Source organism: Daphnia pulicaria, chromosome 12 (genome assembly GCF_021234035.1).
Source record: "Daphnia pulicaria isolate SC F1-1A chromosome 12, SC_F0-13Bv2, whole genome shotgun sequence".
Taxonomy (NCBI): Eukaryota; Metazoa; Arthropoda; class Branchiopoda; order Diplostraca; family Daphniidae; genus Daphnia; species Daphnia pulicaria.
Genome location: NC_060924.1, coordinates 1,944,990 through 1,959,244, shown reverse-complemented (window position 1 = coordinate 1,959,244; position 14,255 = coordinate 1,944,990). Strand labels below are relative to the sequence as shown.

General features: G+C 40.2%; 4 protein-coding genes across 9 annotated transcripts; all 4 read left to right on the top strand.

Annotated features, from left to right (window-relative positions):
* Nucleotides 1–31: 31 nt before the first annotated feature.
* LOC124316500 (proteasome assembly chaperone 2-like) lies at nucleotides 32–2,059 on the top strand. Its single transcript, XM_046782489.1, has 6 exons — nucleotides 32–190; nucleotides 1,019–1,184; nucleotides 1,244–1,302; nucleotides 1,370–1,548; nucleotides 1,614–1,724; nucleotides 1,792–2,059. The coding sequence occupies exons 1-6, from the start codon at nucleotides 125–127 to the stop codon at nucleotides 1,988–1,990; spliced, it is 780 nt and encodes a 259-aa protein (XP_046638445.1). The 5' UTR covers nucleotides 32–124; the 3' UTR covers nucleotides 1,991–2,059.
* Nucleotides 2,060–2,697: 638 nt separating this feature from the next.
* LOC124316278 lies at nucleotides 2,698–7,709 on the top strand. 6 transcript variants are annotated; one of them, XM_046782123.1, is made up of 11 exons: nucleotides 2,698–2,804; nucleotides 2,963–3,067; nucleotides 3,251–3,322; nucleotides 3,484–3,539; nucleotides 3,704–3,793; nucleotides 3,971–4,021; nucleotides 4,199–4,252; nucleotides 4,459–4,523; nucleotides 5,568–5,925; nucleotides 5,993–6,997; nucleotides 7,063–7,709. In XM_046782123.1, exons 10-11 carry the CDS (start codon nucleotides 6,003–6,005, stop codon nucleotides 7,508–7,510), a joined length of 1,443 nt encoding a protein of 480 aa, XP_046638079.1. In that variant the 5' UTR covers nucleotides 2,698–2,804; nucleotides 2,963–3,067; nucleotides 3,251–3,322; nucleotides 3,484–3,539; nucleotides 3,704–3,793; nucleotides 3,971–4,021; nucleotides 4,199–4,252; nucleotides 4,459–4,523; nucleotides 5,568–5,925; nucleotides 5,993–6,002; the 3' UTR covers nucleotides 7,511–7,709. The 6 variants fall into 6 exon arrangements, with proteins under 6 accessions (XP_046638079.1, XP_046638078.1, XP_046638084.1 ...); XM_046782122.1 differs by having other exon boundaries at nucleotides 4,459–5,475; XM_046782128.1 differs by having other exon boundaries at nucleotides 2,963–3,071; nucleotides 4,459–5,475.
* Nucleotides 7,710–8,486: 777 nt separating this feature from the next.
* On the top strand, nucleotides 8,487–10,667 carry LOC124316274. Its single transcript, XM_046782119.1, has 3 exons — nucleotides 8,487–8,835; nucleotides 8,912–9,943; nucleotides 10,009–10,667. Exons 2-3 carry the CDS (start codon nucleotides 8,922–8,924, stop codon nucleotides 10,436–10,438), a joined length of 1,452 nt encoding a protein of 483 aa, XP_046638075.1. The 5' UTR covers nucleotides 8,487–8,835; nucleotides 8,912–8,921; the 3' UTR covers nucleotides 10,439–10,667.
* A 207-nt stretch (nucleotides 10,668–10,874) lies between these two features.
* Nucleotides 10,875–14,163, top strand: LOC124316286. The gene is made up of 4 exons (XM_046782138.1): nucleotides 10,875–10,990; nucleotides 12,057–12,400; nucleotides 12,468–13,472; nucleotides 13,546–14,163. Exons 3-4 carry the CDS (start codon nucleotides 12,481–12,483, stop codon nucleotides 13,973–13,975), a joined length of 1,422 nt encoding a protein of 473 aa, XP_046638094.1. The 5' UTR covers nucleotides 10,875–10,990; nucleotides 12,057–12,400; nucleotides 12,468–12,480; the 3' UTR covers nucleotides 13,976–14,163.
* Nucleotides 14,164–14,255: the final 92 nt, after the last annotated feature.

The following is a 14,255-nucleotide window of genomic DNA, read 5'->3' as shown; positions in this document are numbered from 1 at the left end:
TGGAAATTGAAACTGGGGTAACGTCGGGAAAACTACAGCAGACGCTTTTTGCAAAGATTCCGCCAGTCATTTGTGGCTTTCGAGTTTACCAAGTTTAACACGTTTGCAATCCGTGGTCAAGAAAATGTTTGTCTTTCTGAAGAATAAATCACTGGAATGGTCTTCACTTCAAGATTTCACCTTTATATTGGTAATTCCTTGCAAGGTGGATTGATAAGTGTTGAAGGCAGATCTCGGAACTCGGCCGAAAAATTCGAACAGGGCAATTGCGTATTGGAAAGACGAGTGATTCATGTCAAAGCAGTTACGACATTGACTTAAATTTTTAGTGGGTAAATTGCATTCAGGGAACAACAATGTTATTTTCTTAATCGATAGACTTGAATAACTGGAAAGAATTATTATTTTTTGAAGTAAAAATCGAGTTTGAAAAAAGGAGCCATCTGGCGGCCATTATTAGAATTGTGATAAGAGAACTGTCAAAAGTACAACTTAACTCAATTTCACTAAATGCGTAAAGTAAACTAAAATCTCCGCATATAAACTTGCTAGTCAAACGTAGTGAACGATTCGTGTAAAATTATTCCTTTCAAACCCGTCACCCAAATGACATGCTCCAAAAGTGCTATTATTTCAGCTGGGTATGTGGCGCGTACCTGTAATCCTGCTTCTGGGAGGCTTGGTGTAGTGGATGGCTTGAGGCTGGGAGTCCTGCTGGATCGTCGCTTGCGTTGAACAGGTGTCCGCACTAAGCTTGGCATCAACATGGATCGGTTGGAGTAATCCGGCAGATCCAGGTTATCTAAGGAGGAGCGAATCGGGCCAGGAGGGAAACCGAGCAGCCAAAAGTTCCCGTGTCGGGCAGTAGTGGGATCGCGCCCGTGAGTAGGCGCCTTTCAGTAGCCCAGCCAATAAAGTCACACCTACATCTTTTTTCGTCTTTTTTCTAATCGAATTTCATAGTTTTAATATTTTGTTGATTTTATTTCATCGTTAAATTGGTTTTCTGATTTTTCAGCCGGCCGTTTCAGTCGGCAACATCGGCCAGCTCTCGGTGGACTTGCTCATCAGCTCTCTACACTGTGACAAGCTAGCCAAATTGGATCACCCCGTATTCGTACCCGTAGTTGGCAGTGATCCTTATGATGAAATACGGGAACAAGGCCTCATGACAGCAGCAGAATGTAATTTAATTGATATCAAATGTTTGACTGAATGCATCTAATTTTCGCTATAATTTCAGTATACATCAGCAAAGAAAAGAAACTGGTTATTCTACAGATTCGTGGCCTTTTGATTAAGGTAACTCATTGAAATCATTATTAGTGTAAAGGTTTTAACCAGCTAATTCATTTATTACTCCCAAAAGGAATTCTGTGCCGATTTCTTGTCCCAGTTAGTGGACTGGATCAAGAAATGCGCTTTTGCCAAGACGATCCTGCTGTCCAGCCTCCACAACTACGAACGAGTTGATTCCCAACTCACCGGATCCCCATTCCGCTACACTGTGACTTCAGCTGTGAACTCGTCTATTGAAAACGAATTAAAGTAAATAGCAAAGAGATAAAATCAAGATCAATAATTGCATTCTAAACTTATTGATTTAACGATAGGACTCTGCAGTGGCCTGCCCTGGAGACCCGACGTTCGGTTTGGAAGGAAGGCAACGAAGATATCCTTTTCTTCCCCGGTGGAGGATATACTAGTCTTCTGAATAAATTATGGTAGCCGTGTTTATTCAATCCGTTTCGATTACGTTTTATAACTGACGTTTTCCCTTTTATTCTGCAGTGGCGAAATGAATGTCCCTCTGGTAACTCTTCTTATTTTTTGCGCCGAGGGTGACAATATACCGGGAGTTTTGCTGGTGACGGGCCATTTCAACCGGTGGCTTAACTTCGTACCAATGGCCAATGATGCCCCGGGCTGGAAATTCCCAGCGTCTTGGAAATTATTTTTCGGTGCGCCAGCTCCCATGACCATGTATTGATTGATAAAAAAAAAAAATAATGATTGGCAAAGGAAAAGATAATAAAATCGAGTGCTTGGTGAATTTCAAGTAATTTTTGGTTATTAGACGTGCTTGTTATGGAGCTGTTAGTCCAACCCCCCGGTTCTGTTAACTGTCAGTTATACGTTAATAATAATAAAAAAAGATACAGAGAAAGTGTTATGGAATTGCGATGCGGACGTTGGTTGGTGGGTGATTGCGTCATTGACTTATTGTGATGCTCTTTTCCTTCAATTCTGCAGAAAAGAAATAACGGCTGTTAAAGATAAGACATACGAGTTTCACGACTAGTTTGAGATTATAGCCTATACCTTTAGAACGGACAAAAATCTTATAATTCAAACATGCATTTATATTCCATTCATACTGCCCTGCAGAAATAAATATTATGTTATTGTGCCATTTACTTAAATATGAAAGGTCGCAAATGTATAGAACATAGGTTAAAAACCTGCGGAAGCCAATCGGACGAGGCGGAATCCGGCGGAACCGCGGAATCGATATCGGCCAAATAAGTCTCAGAATTTTTTTGCGCCAATAATTGATTTAAAGCTTGTCATGTGATAGAGTTCGAGTTTCATTTACTGATGGCAATCAACCAATCAGCGGTAAATTATATTTTAACAAATTTTTATTAAAAAATTAAATGTAATTTAAGCAAGATTTTGAAAATTTGCCACCGCTGTAAATGATATGGGGTTGGGGTGGGATTGTGGGAAGGGTAGAAATAGAATTTTCTTCTGCTCAGAAAATTTTTTATGATTCATTCTCACTCTCACTGCCTTCTTCCTTGGTAAGTAGTTAATTTGGTCAAATTTAAATTTATGTTCTAAAATATTTCTGGTATTTGGCTTTGTTTCATAATATTGGTTATTACCTTTAAATTTTGTTTTATCTATATTAAATTCTATGTGATAAAATTTACGGTAAATTTACTTTCTGGTTCTACAGATTTTCGAGAAAACAGCGTGGTCGCGTGGTTGGTGTCGTAAATTTGAAATGTATCCAAGAAATCTACAAAATGATTTGTCTACGTGCATTTTCTACTCTTAAAATGTAGGTGAATATTTTAAAGTTGGCTATATTATATACTAGTATTCATGATGACAAAATTTAATCTTAATGCTAGTGAAGACATTTTGCATTATAGTCTTTCGCTCCTATCTGATGATCAATTCTAGCTTTGTGTTACAATCATTGGCTCATTTCCCATTTTAATATATTTTAAACTTGCTTCAGGTCGTGATTGCACACCTCTATCACCTATCACTGTGTACCCACTGTGTATAGAGCCATGGTACCGATTTGGAGGTGAGTTGGGTTGAACACCCCTTTTTTGTGTCCAGCCATAATGATTTAAAATATATCCTGAAATATCATGGAGGAATCATGTATTAGCTCTAAATGAAATTTTTAATTTGTAGCTATCACTGTTTGGAAATGGAATCATGTTAATGAAGTTTTCCTTGCAGATATCCTGTTGACGTAACTTGGTTGCAGCCCTGATTGCAGTCTGACTGCAATTTAGGTAATGTTGGTTCTAAAATTGGTGTGCTGTGGGGTTTTATGATGATTCACTAGCATAGGTCATCTGATGTTGAGGAAGATAAATTTTGCAAATCTGAAATGGATTCAAGAATTGTCATTACGTTTTAGTTTTCCTTAATTTAATAATTTTTCAATTTTCTATAGGTATTGAGGCTTTTTACTCCAGGGCTTCCATTTTGATTTCGTATTTGAACAAGTTAAGGATTACTCTCATGTGATACATCATAATTAATGGTAAATATTTCATAATAATTTTACTTGTGATTGTATGAGTATGATGAACACTTTATTTGCTACTCTTGACTGTTTGAATGACGACAAAATAGACCACCAATCGTTATCTGATGCTTAAATATTGATATAAAATACTTTTACAATTGTTCACTTATTAACGAAGGACAATTTCTTCAGCAGGTTGATGTAACCATGGTACTACACACTACTCGAGCTCCAGTCTGGAAAGTAAGTAATTTGATTCCGTTTCCTTAGGTGTTTCGGGTTAAAATGATGTTCATTCGTGCGTGTCATCTGATATCTTGATGCATAAGACATCTTGTCATTTACTGATTATGTTTTTAATGAGTTATAAGTCTTTTATTAAACTGGTATGATAAAAAAATTCTCATTCTTTGTTTTCAGGTGGTATCTGTAAACTGCGTTACGTCGAAAGTTCAGGGTTCCAAACTTGGAAAGGTATAACGAGTGTTGTCTTATTACTTTGTTATACTCCATGATGTCAACTCGATTGCACTAGGCTGGATAAATTAGTTTGATACTGTTCTAGTATTTTACTTTCTTACCTCTGATGTTCTGTCATAGTTACTCTGAGACGTTACAAAATACGCCATGTAAGTGTCATACTTGAATGCCACGTCTAATTAGTTTTTCCTTAATTTCAGATGTGGTGTCAAGAAACCGACTACTTAAAAAATGTGACTGTAACTTCATGTTGGATATATAATTGGTAATAAAATTGCGTGCATAAAAAAATGACTAATTATTGGTAAGGGTAATAGCTTTGATCGCAGTATTTAATTAATGTGAATAGGGGGTGTTTTATAACAGTGGAATTCTTTTACATTTACGAATGCCAATCGTGAGGTTATTGTAAAGTATTTTAAAGTTACACCATCAAGTGCGGCTGCCGAAATCCGCAGTATTTCAGTTTAAGCAAGAATTACAACATTCCATTACGAATTATTTGACTTGAATAGAAAAATGAAATCGACTTAAAATGTCGTGATGTAAAGTATTGGTAGGTAGGTTTGCAAGAAGTGTTATGACTGCCAATTACACTCTCGTACAAAGTCCAAAAATATCCGAACTTTTTTATGACGGAGAAATGTCTTTTGAAAACAATAGTAATTGCCACTACATAGGCCTGTAAATCTGGAATGCATGGCGAAAATTGGAACAAACGTTTTCTCTTTCTCTGTCGTTAATAACGAATAGTGAAATTTCTCTTATAGTGATTAACGTAAGCATAAATTTTTTTTTCGAGGGCGAGTTTGAAATCCTAGACTGGTGAGAGTGGCAGGTACAATAATGTAATATCCGACTAAATACGCCGCGAGTAATTGATGATTTTGGCCAAAGTTCCTCTACGGTAAAATCGAATCATTCCATTAAATTTGAATTTTAGGGTTGGTATTTAGGTAGGAAATGTGACAAATTCTAAATTTTCCAATGTGTGTAAAAAGTGAAATTTCTAAACATAAATAGTTTTATCCCATTCAAAGAATCGCAGTCTAAAAAGACGTGACCGAAATCTTTGCAATTGCCCTAGTGTTATCATTTGCTACAGCCGTTACTCTAAGCTCTTTCTCCTACAATGCCTTGTGGCTTTTATGGCGATGAAAACGGGAGTCTAGCAACAACTGTGATTGTATAGGCCTGCGTGATTTGATACTAGGAAGGTAAAACTGGAAAGAGAAAGATGAAAGGAAATAAAGTAATTTACCAGACTGAATTGTTCTAATACTAATGTGTTATCATTTCTCTTTGATAGTGTCCGGAAGGTGAGAAAGAAGACAAGTGAAACGCGACATTTGACTCGTCTACGCTTTGTGTGTCAACTTGCAATTGAACACATAGAAAGTGGGAAGAGGTTAAACGAAACAAAACGACGATGAAAGGCAATAAAAATCTGCGGGAGAAAGATCGGTAATCAATGTAAAATTGAACGCAGCTGGAGATTTCCTATAAAATGTGACGGATGGAGGAGGAAGAACATCACTTGCTGTCATCGCTTCATCAGTTGAAGTATCGCAATCACATCTGCTCGCTTCTGTTTTAACTTCAAGGCTCAGCGTTTGTTTTCCAACAGTTACTCAAATTTTGGGTCCCGAATTTCGAACACTAAAAAGGTATGAATTTAAAGTTAAATAGTTCTTTTTTAAATGAGCTAAAATTTGATGTATTATCTGTTTGCAGATCAAGGAAAATGCGTTTCACTCTTTCGATTCTTATGCTGATCTGCTTGGTATCAGCCGTACATTTTCAGCCGAGCAACAGTAGCAACACTCGGACATCCGGTTTTAAATTGAAAAATCTTTTTGATGGACATCACGGCAAACATTTTGGCGGAACGGACGTCATATCTTCAAGGAAATTTGGTTTGGGTATCAAAGCTGTTCTCCTCAAGCCGCTACTTTTGGTGGCCCTAGCGAAAATCAAGCTCGCTCTTCTATTTGGCAAACCTTTGGTCTTGCTGACCCTTAAGAAGCTTTTACTTGATGTCGTTCTTGGCAAACTGTTGCTCAAGATTCCTCTGATTCTGCTCGGCGGCAAAGCTTTGATAGCCAAGGTGCTGGCCCTTAAGTTTGCGTTGATCGCCAAAGGATTGATCGGCTTGAAGGCCCCGCTCGTCCTACTCTTCCTCGGTGGTTTCCTGAAAGGCGCTCTAAAAGGAACAGGTTTGGGATTGGCGATTGCCGGAGGTTTATTGAAGCTGAATGACCATGGTTCCAGCGCTGAAGATGAATACGACGAACACTACTACGCCCTTCCACCACCACCTCCTCCTTCATACGGCGCTCCTTCCTATTACAGCGCACCTGCTTCCTATTCCAGCGCTCCCGCTCCTGTTTACTCATCACCCGATCCATTGTACTCGCAGAATTATGATGCAGTTATTTCTGAATATTCCGGAGTGGGCGGAGGCTACGATATTGGCCGCAAGAAGCGCAATGCTGAAAGACGAAATGATGAAGATGACAGCGAAGAAGAAGTAGAAGACAGTGAGGAAGACTTAACCGACGAATCACCCGAGGATCTTAAACTGGAATTTGAAGCAGCTCGCACCAATGCCAATGCTTATCTCTACATGGCTGCCCAATTTGACGAGCAATCTTGCGGTCGTCGATTGATGTGTGAAGTCTACCAGAAACCCCAAGGAAGTCGCACCGATGACGAGCTTATTTTACAAGACATTTTCGGGTAATTGATTTCGATTCAAATAGTTCAATCAGAAAATGTAATTTTATTCTTTAACTTATTCACAGTTATCCGCTGGCCCCATTGAGTGAAGAAGACCAAGGTACCCCGAAGGAAATGTATTACAGAGCTGCTCAACTTGGTACCTCCCACCAAGGCCGTCCCAACAGTCAGATCTGCGCCCGTGTTTATGCAACCTGCCCTCACAATGCCGAGCAGCTGATCCACTTCTTCGTCAGCGAGGATGTCGAAACCAATGAAATTGATTCGGATAACCGCCCAGTTTCTCATCTGCAGCCTCCCAAGCAATCCGCCGCCCGTCTCCCCTTCTACCATCCTCGCCAACCCAACATTTCACCTGCCCAACAATGGAAGCCGGCTGTTGTCAGGCCTGCTGTTCATAAGCAACAACCCCAAACAACTAAGCCTGCCCAAGAGCAAAATAGACGACCAACAGTTGCTGTAACTCCGGTTGCACCTCTGCGCAAAAGATTTATCGCGGCACCAGCTGCCTAAATGGCCAAACACGGAAGCCATCACAAGACAATATACATTCCATTGCATGGACTGTCGATCAGCCCGAGCTGATTAATCACTTGACATACAATTATGTTTTTCATTCAGATGAATCTATGAAAATGTTTTTTCAAACAAATGAAGTTTAATTATGTACTATGATACCCGGGATGTGCAATACACAATTGTACGAAACTAATACGTGTGTGGTCGAATTACGACGTTGTCACAGTTCAGGAAACGGCCATCGCAATAAAATCCAATAAAATCATTTTGGTTTTTCCGGAATATTTGCCGACCCACCATTCCGACCTAAATTCCAAACAAGACTACACACTATTTGATAAAAGCCATTCGGGCGCTTCCGTTGATGATATCGCTTACAAGAATCATTGCCTTTAAATAATCTGAAACAAATCAAAATGTTCCACTGACCAACCACGAAATCGTTTCCTTACGTTGTGGCGATTCACATTTTAAGAGTGATTATCTTAATTACTTTGCAAAATGAAATAATGTCAGCCATATCGTTCCCTCAAAGAAAAATTCATGTAGAATTAAAATGACATTAAGTAATTTGGGAAATTCAAATGGACAATGGCTATTTCCATAATTCTACCGATATTAAAGATCAGAATCCCCATGATATTCGATGTCATTGCGCAATGTAGTTATCCCCCAATTGCATTTCTAGGGGAGTTTTGCCAAAAAATTAGACAAAACGAGACTATCGAGGTCATCTTGAATTTTTGAGTTGACGTGTTTGATCTTCGACTGGAATCGTAAATAATTTGATTTGGTCCGGTGACTCTCGATTGCATTGCAGTTCAACACATGATCCGTTAGCCTAGAACACGATATAGTCCGAGACTGTGTTCTGAAACGGTTTTTATTCGAGAAAAATTCGGAATTCGAGAGCAATTGACGAAAGCGAATTATTGCTCCTTTTCTCATTTCTCTTTGATGGTGTCTGGGAGCTAAGCGGGCGATCTTGCAACAGACAAGTGAAACGCGTGACAGTTATTATTCGTGCCGTTTTGTGTGTCACCCCCTAGTCGCCCTCTATTAAAGCAAGAAAGTGGAAATCCATAAAATACAAGTGAAAGAATAATACGATCAGCAGCCATCAATGTAAAACTGAAAGGGCCCAGTTGTTCGTATAAAATGCGACGAAAGAACAGGAAATAGTATCACAAGCTGTTCTTCCTTCTTCAGTTTAGGTGAACAACAGCAGCTCCAACAATCGCCAGTGATTTTCCATCAAAGCAAAACTTAGCGTGATTCCCTTTTGCCATTTCTACAAAGGACCTTAAGTGACTAAATAAGTAGGAATACATTTTTCTTATTTTGTTATAACTTTTGTAATTCATTACTAATAATTTTGCTGATATCTTATTACAGGTAAAAGAAAATGCGTTCCATGATGTCATTCCTCATGTTGATTTGCCTGGTGTCGGCAATCAACTTCCAGCCAAGCTACAGCAGCCAACAACAACCCGGTTTGAACCTGAGAACGATTATCCAGAAGGGACTCGATGGACCAGATGAACCTTACGGCCAGCAAGCTGTTGGAACGGACGTCGCTTCTTCTCGACTGGGTCTCGGTCTCAAATTCAAGGCTATTCTACTCAAGCCGCTACTTTTGGTAGTCCTAGCCAAAATCAAACTCGCCCTTCTACTCGGCAAACCTTTCGCCCTGCTGGCCCTTAAAAAGCTTTTACTCAAAGCCGTTCTTGGCAAATTGTTGCTCAAGATTCCCCTGATTTTGCTCGGTGGCAAAGCTGTCGTCTTGGCTAAGGTGTTGGCCCTTAAATTCGCCTTGATCACCAAAGGTTTGATTGGATTGAAGGCTCCACTTGCTCTGCTCTTCCTCGGCGGTTTGCTCAAAGGCGCTTTGAAAGGAACAGGTTTGGGATTGGCTCTCGGACTCGCAGGATCGCTCCTGAAGCCAGGACATAGTTCAAGCGGTGAAGAATACGACGCACCGGCATACTACGCTCCACCTGCTTATGGCCACATCCAGCCTCCGCCACCACCTTCCTACGGCGCCCCAGCTCCTTATTCCGAACCAATCTACCTTCGTGCTCCACCTGCTCAATCTTACGCTCCAGTTCATTCGGCTCCAGCTCAGCAATCGTACCCACAAGGCGGCAGCCATAACGGTTATGGAGGATACGATGGCCGTAAGAAACGCAACGTGGAAGAGCGAAACGACAGCGAAGAAGTGGAAGACAGCGAGGAAAACTTCTCCGACGAATCACCAGAGGAACTTAGACGGGAAATTGAAGCTGCTCGTACCAATGGACACGCTTACCTCTACATGGCTGCCCAATTCGATGAACAATCTTGCGGTCGCCGTTTGATGTGTGAAGTCTACCAGAAGCCCCAAGGAAGTCGCACTGATGACGAGCTTATTTTACAAGACATTTTCGGGTAATTGATTTCGATTCAAATAGTTCAATCAGAAAATGTAATTTTATTCTTTAACTTATTCACAGTTATCCGCTACCCCCATTGAGTGAAGAGGACCAAGGTACCCCGAAGGAAATGTATTACAGAGCTGCTCAACTTGGTGCCTCTAACCAGGGTCGTCCCAATCAGATCTGCGCTCGCGTTTACGCAACTTGCCCCCATAATTCCGAGCAATTGATCCAGTTCTTCATTTCCGAGGATGATGAAACCAATGAAATTGACACCGGCAACCACCGCCCAATTTCTCACCTGCAACAACCTCAGCAATCTGCCGCCCGTCTTCCCTTCTACCATCCTCGCCAACCCAACATTTCACCTGCCCAACAATGGAAGCCGGTTATTATTAGACCTGCTGTTCACAATCAACAACCCCAAGTCCAAAATTGGCGTCCGGCAGTTGCAGCGACTCCAGCTGCACCTCTGCGCAAAAGATTCCTTGCGCCACCGGCTGCTTAATTGGCCAAGTAAAACATTCAAAATTCCCACGAATGGACTGTCGATCAGCCCGATTAATTTTTCCACTGCACTTTAGCTAACATCAATTAATGGTTCACCAATTTTCTTTTAAAATTTCACCAGTGAAAATACCTTCTTTACATGACTTCTGCACCATGCTTTGAATCACCAGAAAATGTAATAGAGAGCTCTAGTGATCATTTATCCGCAATACATACATCTATCAAAATCTTTTGGTGTTTTCTTTTCAATAATGTCCTATATCGGTATGATTTTTTAGAATTGTTAAAAGTTTTCTCAAGGTTTGTGTTCTGCGTTTTTCAGTTGCTGTTTAGATGCAACTTTTGCCACTAGATGCGTTAGAAACTGACGTTCTGTTGTCATCGTTACGGCGTTCGTCTGGCGTCTGCTATCAGTCATTCGAATTCGAATAAAAAATCTGAAGTGAAAATGTCCTGGAAGTCTTGCTGCATTTTTATGGTGTGGTCGGATGTAGAAGTATCCAGGTAGTAACAAGCTGATAAAAACAATACAGCCTAACATCACGAGAAGGTCAGTTTTTTTTTTGTCATATGGGTAAATAATGAACATCCCCAATTCTTTAAGTGAGTTACATTAATTGTATCCGAATTCCAAATTTGTGTTGTTCTTAGAAACTAGAAATCAATCAGGGATTGCCAAATGCCAACAGTATTAGTGTTACTTATACTTTTGCTCTGATGTTTTTCCTCAAATATGGCCATGAAATTGCATAATTTTCCTTTTCCGAGAGATCAAAATCTATTTGTTATGATGGCCTTCAACTGCTTTTAAACTTGGAGATAAATACCCAAAGAAGTAGGCTAGAGTCTACACTTGATTGTTCCAATTGATGGACAGAATGTTTCCCAATTAGATGAGAGCTTCACCTGTTGAAATGGAAACTACAGTTATACTACTAACCACCTATTTTACCTACTTATTTTTGAATTTTAACTACTTTTTTTTTTTAACTACCTATTTTTGAAATTTTTCTAAAACTGTCAGTTATCAAAGTCGTAAAGTTATTTTGAAAGTATACCATGAGAACTTCAAGAAGACGTAGAAGGTGAAAGAGTACCGCGTAATAAACGGGCTCATCACGTTTTGAGAATTTCATTTATTGGAGGCAACTGTCCTTTCATTTCACTAGCCAAGACGGTCACGTTGCTTCGTACTGCGCAACTAATAGATACTTATCACTCAATAGTATACTGTAAACGTTTTAAATTAATTACAATTTCCTATTTTATACAATGCAACGCTAAATCTGATCATTGGAGTGCTATAATGATTGACCATGGGGGAGTATGAGCGGTTATTGCAGAATTTAATTCGATTGCTGATAAAAATTTAGCAAACATACATTCGGGGCTACCTTTCTCCAATTGTGTGTAAAGGAAATCATTTATTTCACTGTCATTTTCAGTTCTAAACCTATTTATAGGATGTCCGCAATCGTGTCATTTTTTCGCAGTTGACACATGATTGTCCGTCATTCTCCTACTCTTTTAAGAAAGCCCAAAATCAGGATGAATTGACGAAAGAGAATTGCTCCGCTGTACTTCAATTTTCTCATTTCTCTTTGATGGTATCACAGGGTGAACGGGGGATTTTGTCAACAAGTGAAACGTGACAGCAGTTATTTGACTCCGAATTTTCTTCCCTTCTATTTTCTTTGGTGCCTCTATTAAACCAAGAAAGTTGGAAAGAGTTTGCAGAAAAGACCTCATAAAACGCGGGGAGTATGCCTGAGCGAAGCGCAAAAGGGTCGTTTCCCATCAACTATAAAATGGGATGCAAAAACCAGAAAGAGCATCACTTGCTGATGTTTCTCCCTCAGTTCAAGTCATCGAAGAAGAGCAGCATTCCTTGACGTATTACAGTGAAAATCTCATCAAATCCGAAATCAGTGCCTACACGGACTTTATCGTATCTAAGAAGGTATGCGCTTTGTTACCGAGTAATAATCACAATTCAAATTTAATGCTTTATATTTTACAAACAACAGGTGCTACAAGAAAATGCGTTCCATTCTATCAATCGCTATGTTGGTTTGCCTGGTGTCAGCCATCAACTTTCAGCTGAGCCACAGCAGCAGCAGCGAAAAAGAATCCGATTTGAAACTAAAACAACTTATCGAGTTGGGATTTGAGGAACTGGAAGATCTTCCCGACATACAATCCGATGGAACGGACGTCGCTTCTTCGCGGAAGCTGGGTCTGGGTCTCAAAGTCAAGGGTCTTTTCCTCAAGCCGCTGGCCCTAGCAAAAATCAAAATCGCCCTTTTGCTTGGCAAACCTCTGGTCCTAACAACTCTTAAAAAGCTTTTACTTAAAGGCTTTCTTGGCAAATTGTTGCTCAAAATTCCTCTGATTTTGCTCGGCACTGGCAAAGCTGGACTGTTGGCTAAGGTGGTAGCCCTTAAATTTGCCTTGATCAAGAAGGGTTTGTTTGGATTAAAGGCCCCACTTGCCCTACTCTTCCTGGGTGGTTTGATCAAAGTCGCCTTAAAAGGATCAGGTTTGGGATTGGCTCTAGGACTCGCCGGATCTCTTCTAAAGCCAAATGGACAAAGCGGAGAAGAATACTATGAACCTACTAAAGGCTACGCTCCTCCCAAGATTCCTCCTCCACCCCCTCCTACCTACAACCCACCTACTGTTTATTCCGCTCCCGTGTATAGTGCTCCGGTAGTTTATTCTTCTGTTCCTTTATACAGTCCAACGCCTTACTTTCAAACTAGCTCAAATGTTGGCGGAAGTAATTACGGATCTGGCCGCAGGAAGCGCAACCTTCAAGAAAACAGCGATAGCGGAGAAGAATTCTTCTCCGACGAATCGGCCGAGGAACTTAGACTAGAAATCGAAGCTGCTGAGATTAATGGACACGCTTATCTCTACATGGCCGCTCAATTTGACGAGCAATCGTGCGGGCGCCGTCTGTTCTGTGAAGTCTACCAGAAACCCAAAGAAAATCTCACTGAAGACGAAAAACTATTGCAGAACAATTTTGGGTACCTGATTTACTTACATTTCATTTTTGTTTTACAATTTATGTCATTTTGTTCCTGATTTTATTTTTCTTAGTTATCCCTTTCCTTCGTTGAATGAAGATGACGAAGGTACTCCTAAGGAAATGTACTACAGAGCTGCCCAACTTGGCGCCAATCACCAGGGTCAACCAAACAATCAAATCTGCGCTCGTTTTTACGCAACTTGTCCCCATAATGCCGAGCAGCTGATCCACTTTTTCGTCACCGAGGATGACGAAACCAATGAAATTGAATCAGTTCACAACCGTCCATTTTCTCATTTGAAACCACCTAAGCAATCTGTTGCTAGACTTCCCTTCTACCAACCGAACAACTTTTCTCCTGCCCAACGATCGGACCCGATTGATTTTGAGCCGACTGTTGATCAAAACCAGACCTACTCAACCACACCAATCCAAGATCAAGTTGTTGTTGCTCCTGCTACACATCTACGCCAGAGAAACATCACGGTCTCTGACGTTTAAATTTTCGTTAAAACGAAGTATTTTTCCTGACACGCTGACTACATATTCTTGCAGGTTTGGCTTCTTGTAGTCTCATTTGTTTTACCGTTTCATTATGATCCATTTCAAGGTTTCCCTATATAGTTTATTCAATTTAAAAGTGATTTATATCCAAGAAATTTATGGTAATATCAATACAAATTCTCAAACTAAAACCGTCTGCGTTTAAATGAAAGTTGCAGTCCCTCACTTTTATGTTCACTTGCCTATGTACCACAAATCAAGCCAAGCTAGTCAAGGT

Bases quoted from the DNA above. Each gene is read 5' to 3' on its own strand.
- LOC124316500 (XM_046782489.1), top strand. From the start codon at position 125: ATGTTTGTCTTTCTGAAGAATAAATCACTGGAATGGTCTTCACTTCAA. The intron at 1,185-1,243 runs GTAATTTAATTG...CTATAATTTCAG, and splicing joins CCTCATGACAGCAGCAGAAT to TATACATCAGCAAAGAAAAG. The intron at 1,303-1,369 runs GTAACTCATTGA...TACTCCCAAAAG, and splicing joins TTCGTGGCCTTTTGATTAAG to GAATTCTGTGCCGATTTCTT.
- LOC124316278 (XM_046782126.1), top strand. From the start codon at position 6,003: ATGCGTTTCACTCTTTCGATTCTTATGCTGATCTGCTTGGTATCAGCC. The intron at 6,998-7,062 runs GTAATTGATTTC...ACTTATTCACAG, and splicing joins ATTTTACAAGACATTTTCGG to TTATCCGCTGGCCCCATTGA.
- LOC124316274 (XM_046782119.1), top strand. From the start codon at position 8,922: ATGCGTTCCATGATGTCATTCCTCATGTTGATTTGCCTGGTGTCGGCA. The intron at 9,944-10,008 runs GTAATTGATTTC...ACTTATTCACAG, and splicing joins ATTTTACAAGACATTTTCGG to TTATCCGCTACCCCCATTGA.
- LOC124316286 (XM_046782138.1), top strand. From the start codon at position 12,481: ATGCGTTCCATTCTATCAATCGCTATGTTGGTTTGCCTGGTGTCAGCC. The intron at 13,473-13,545 runs GTACCTGATTTA...TATTTTTCTTAG, and splicing joins CTATTGCAGAACAATTTTGG to TTATCCCTTTCCTTCGTTGA.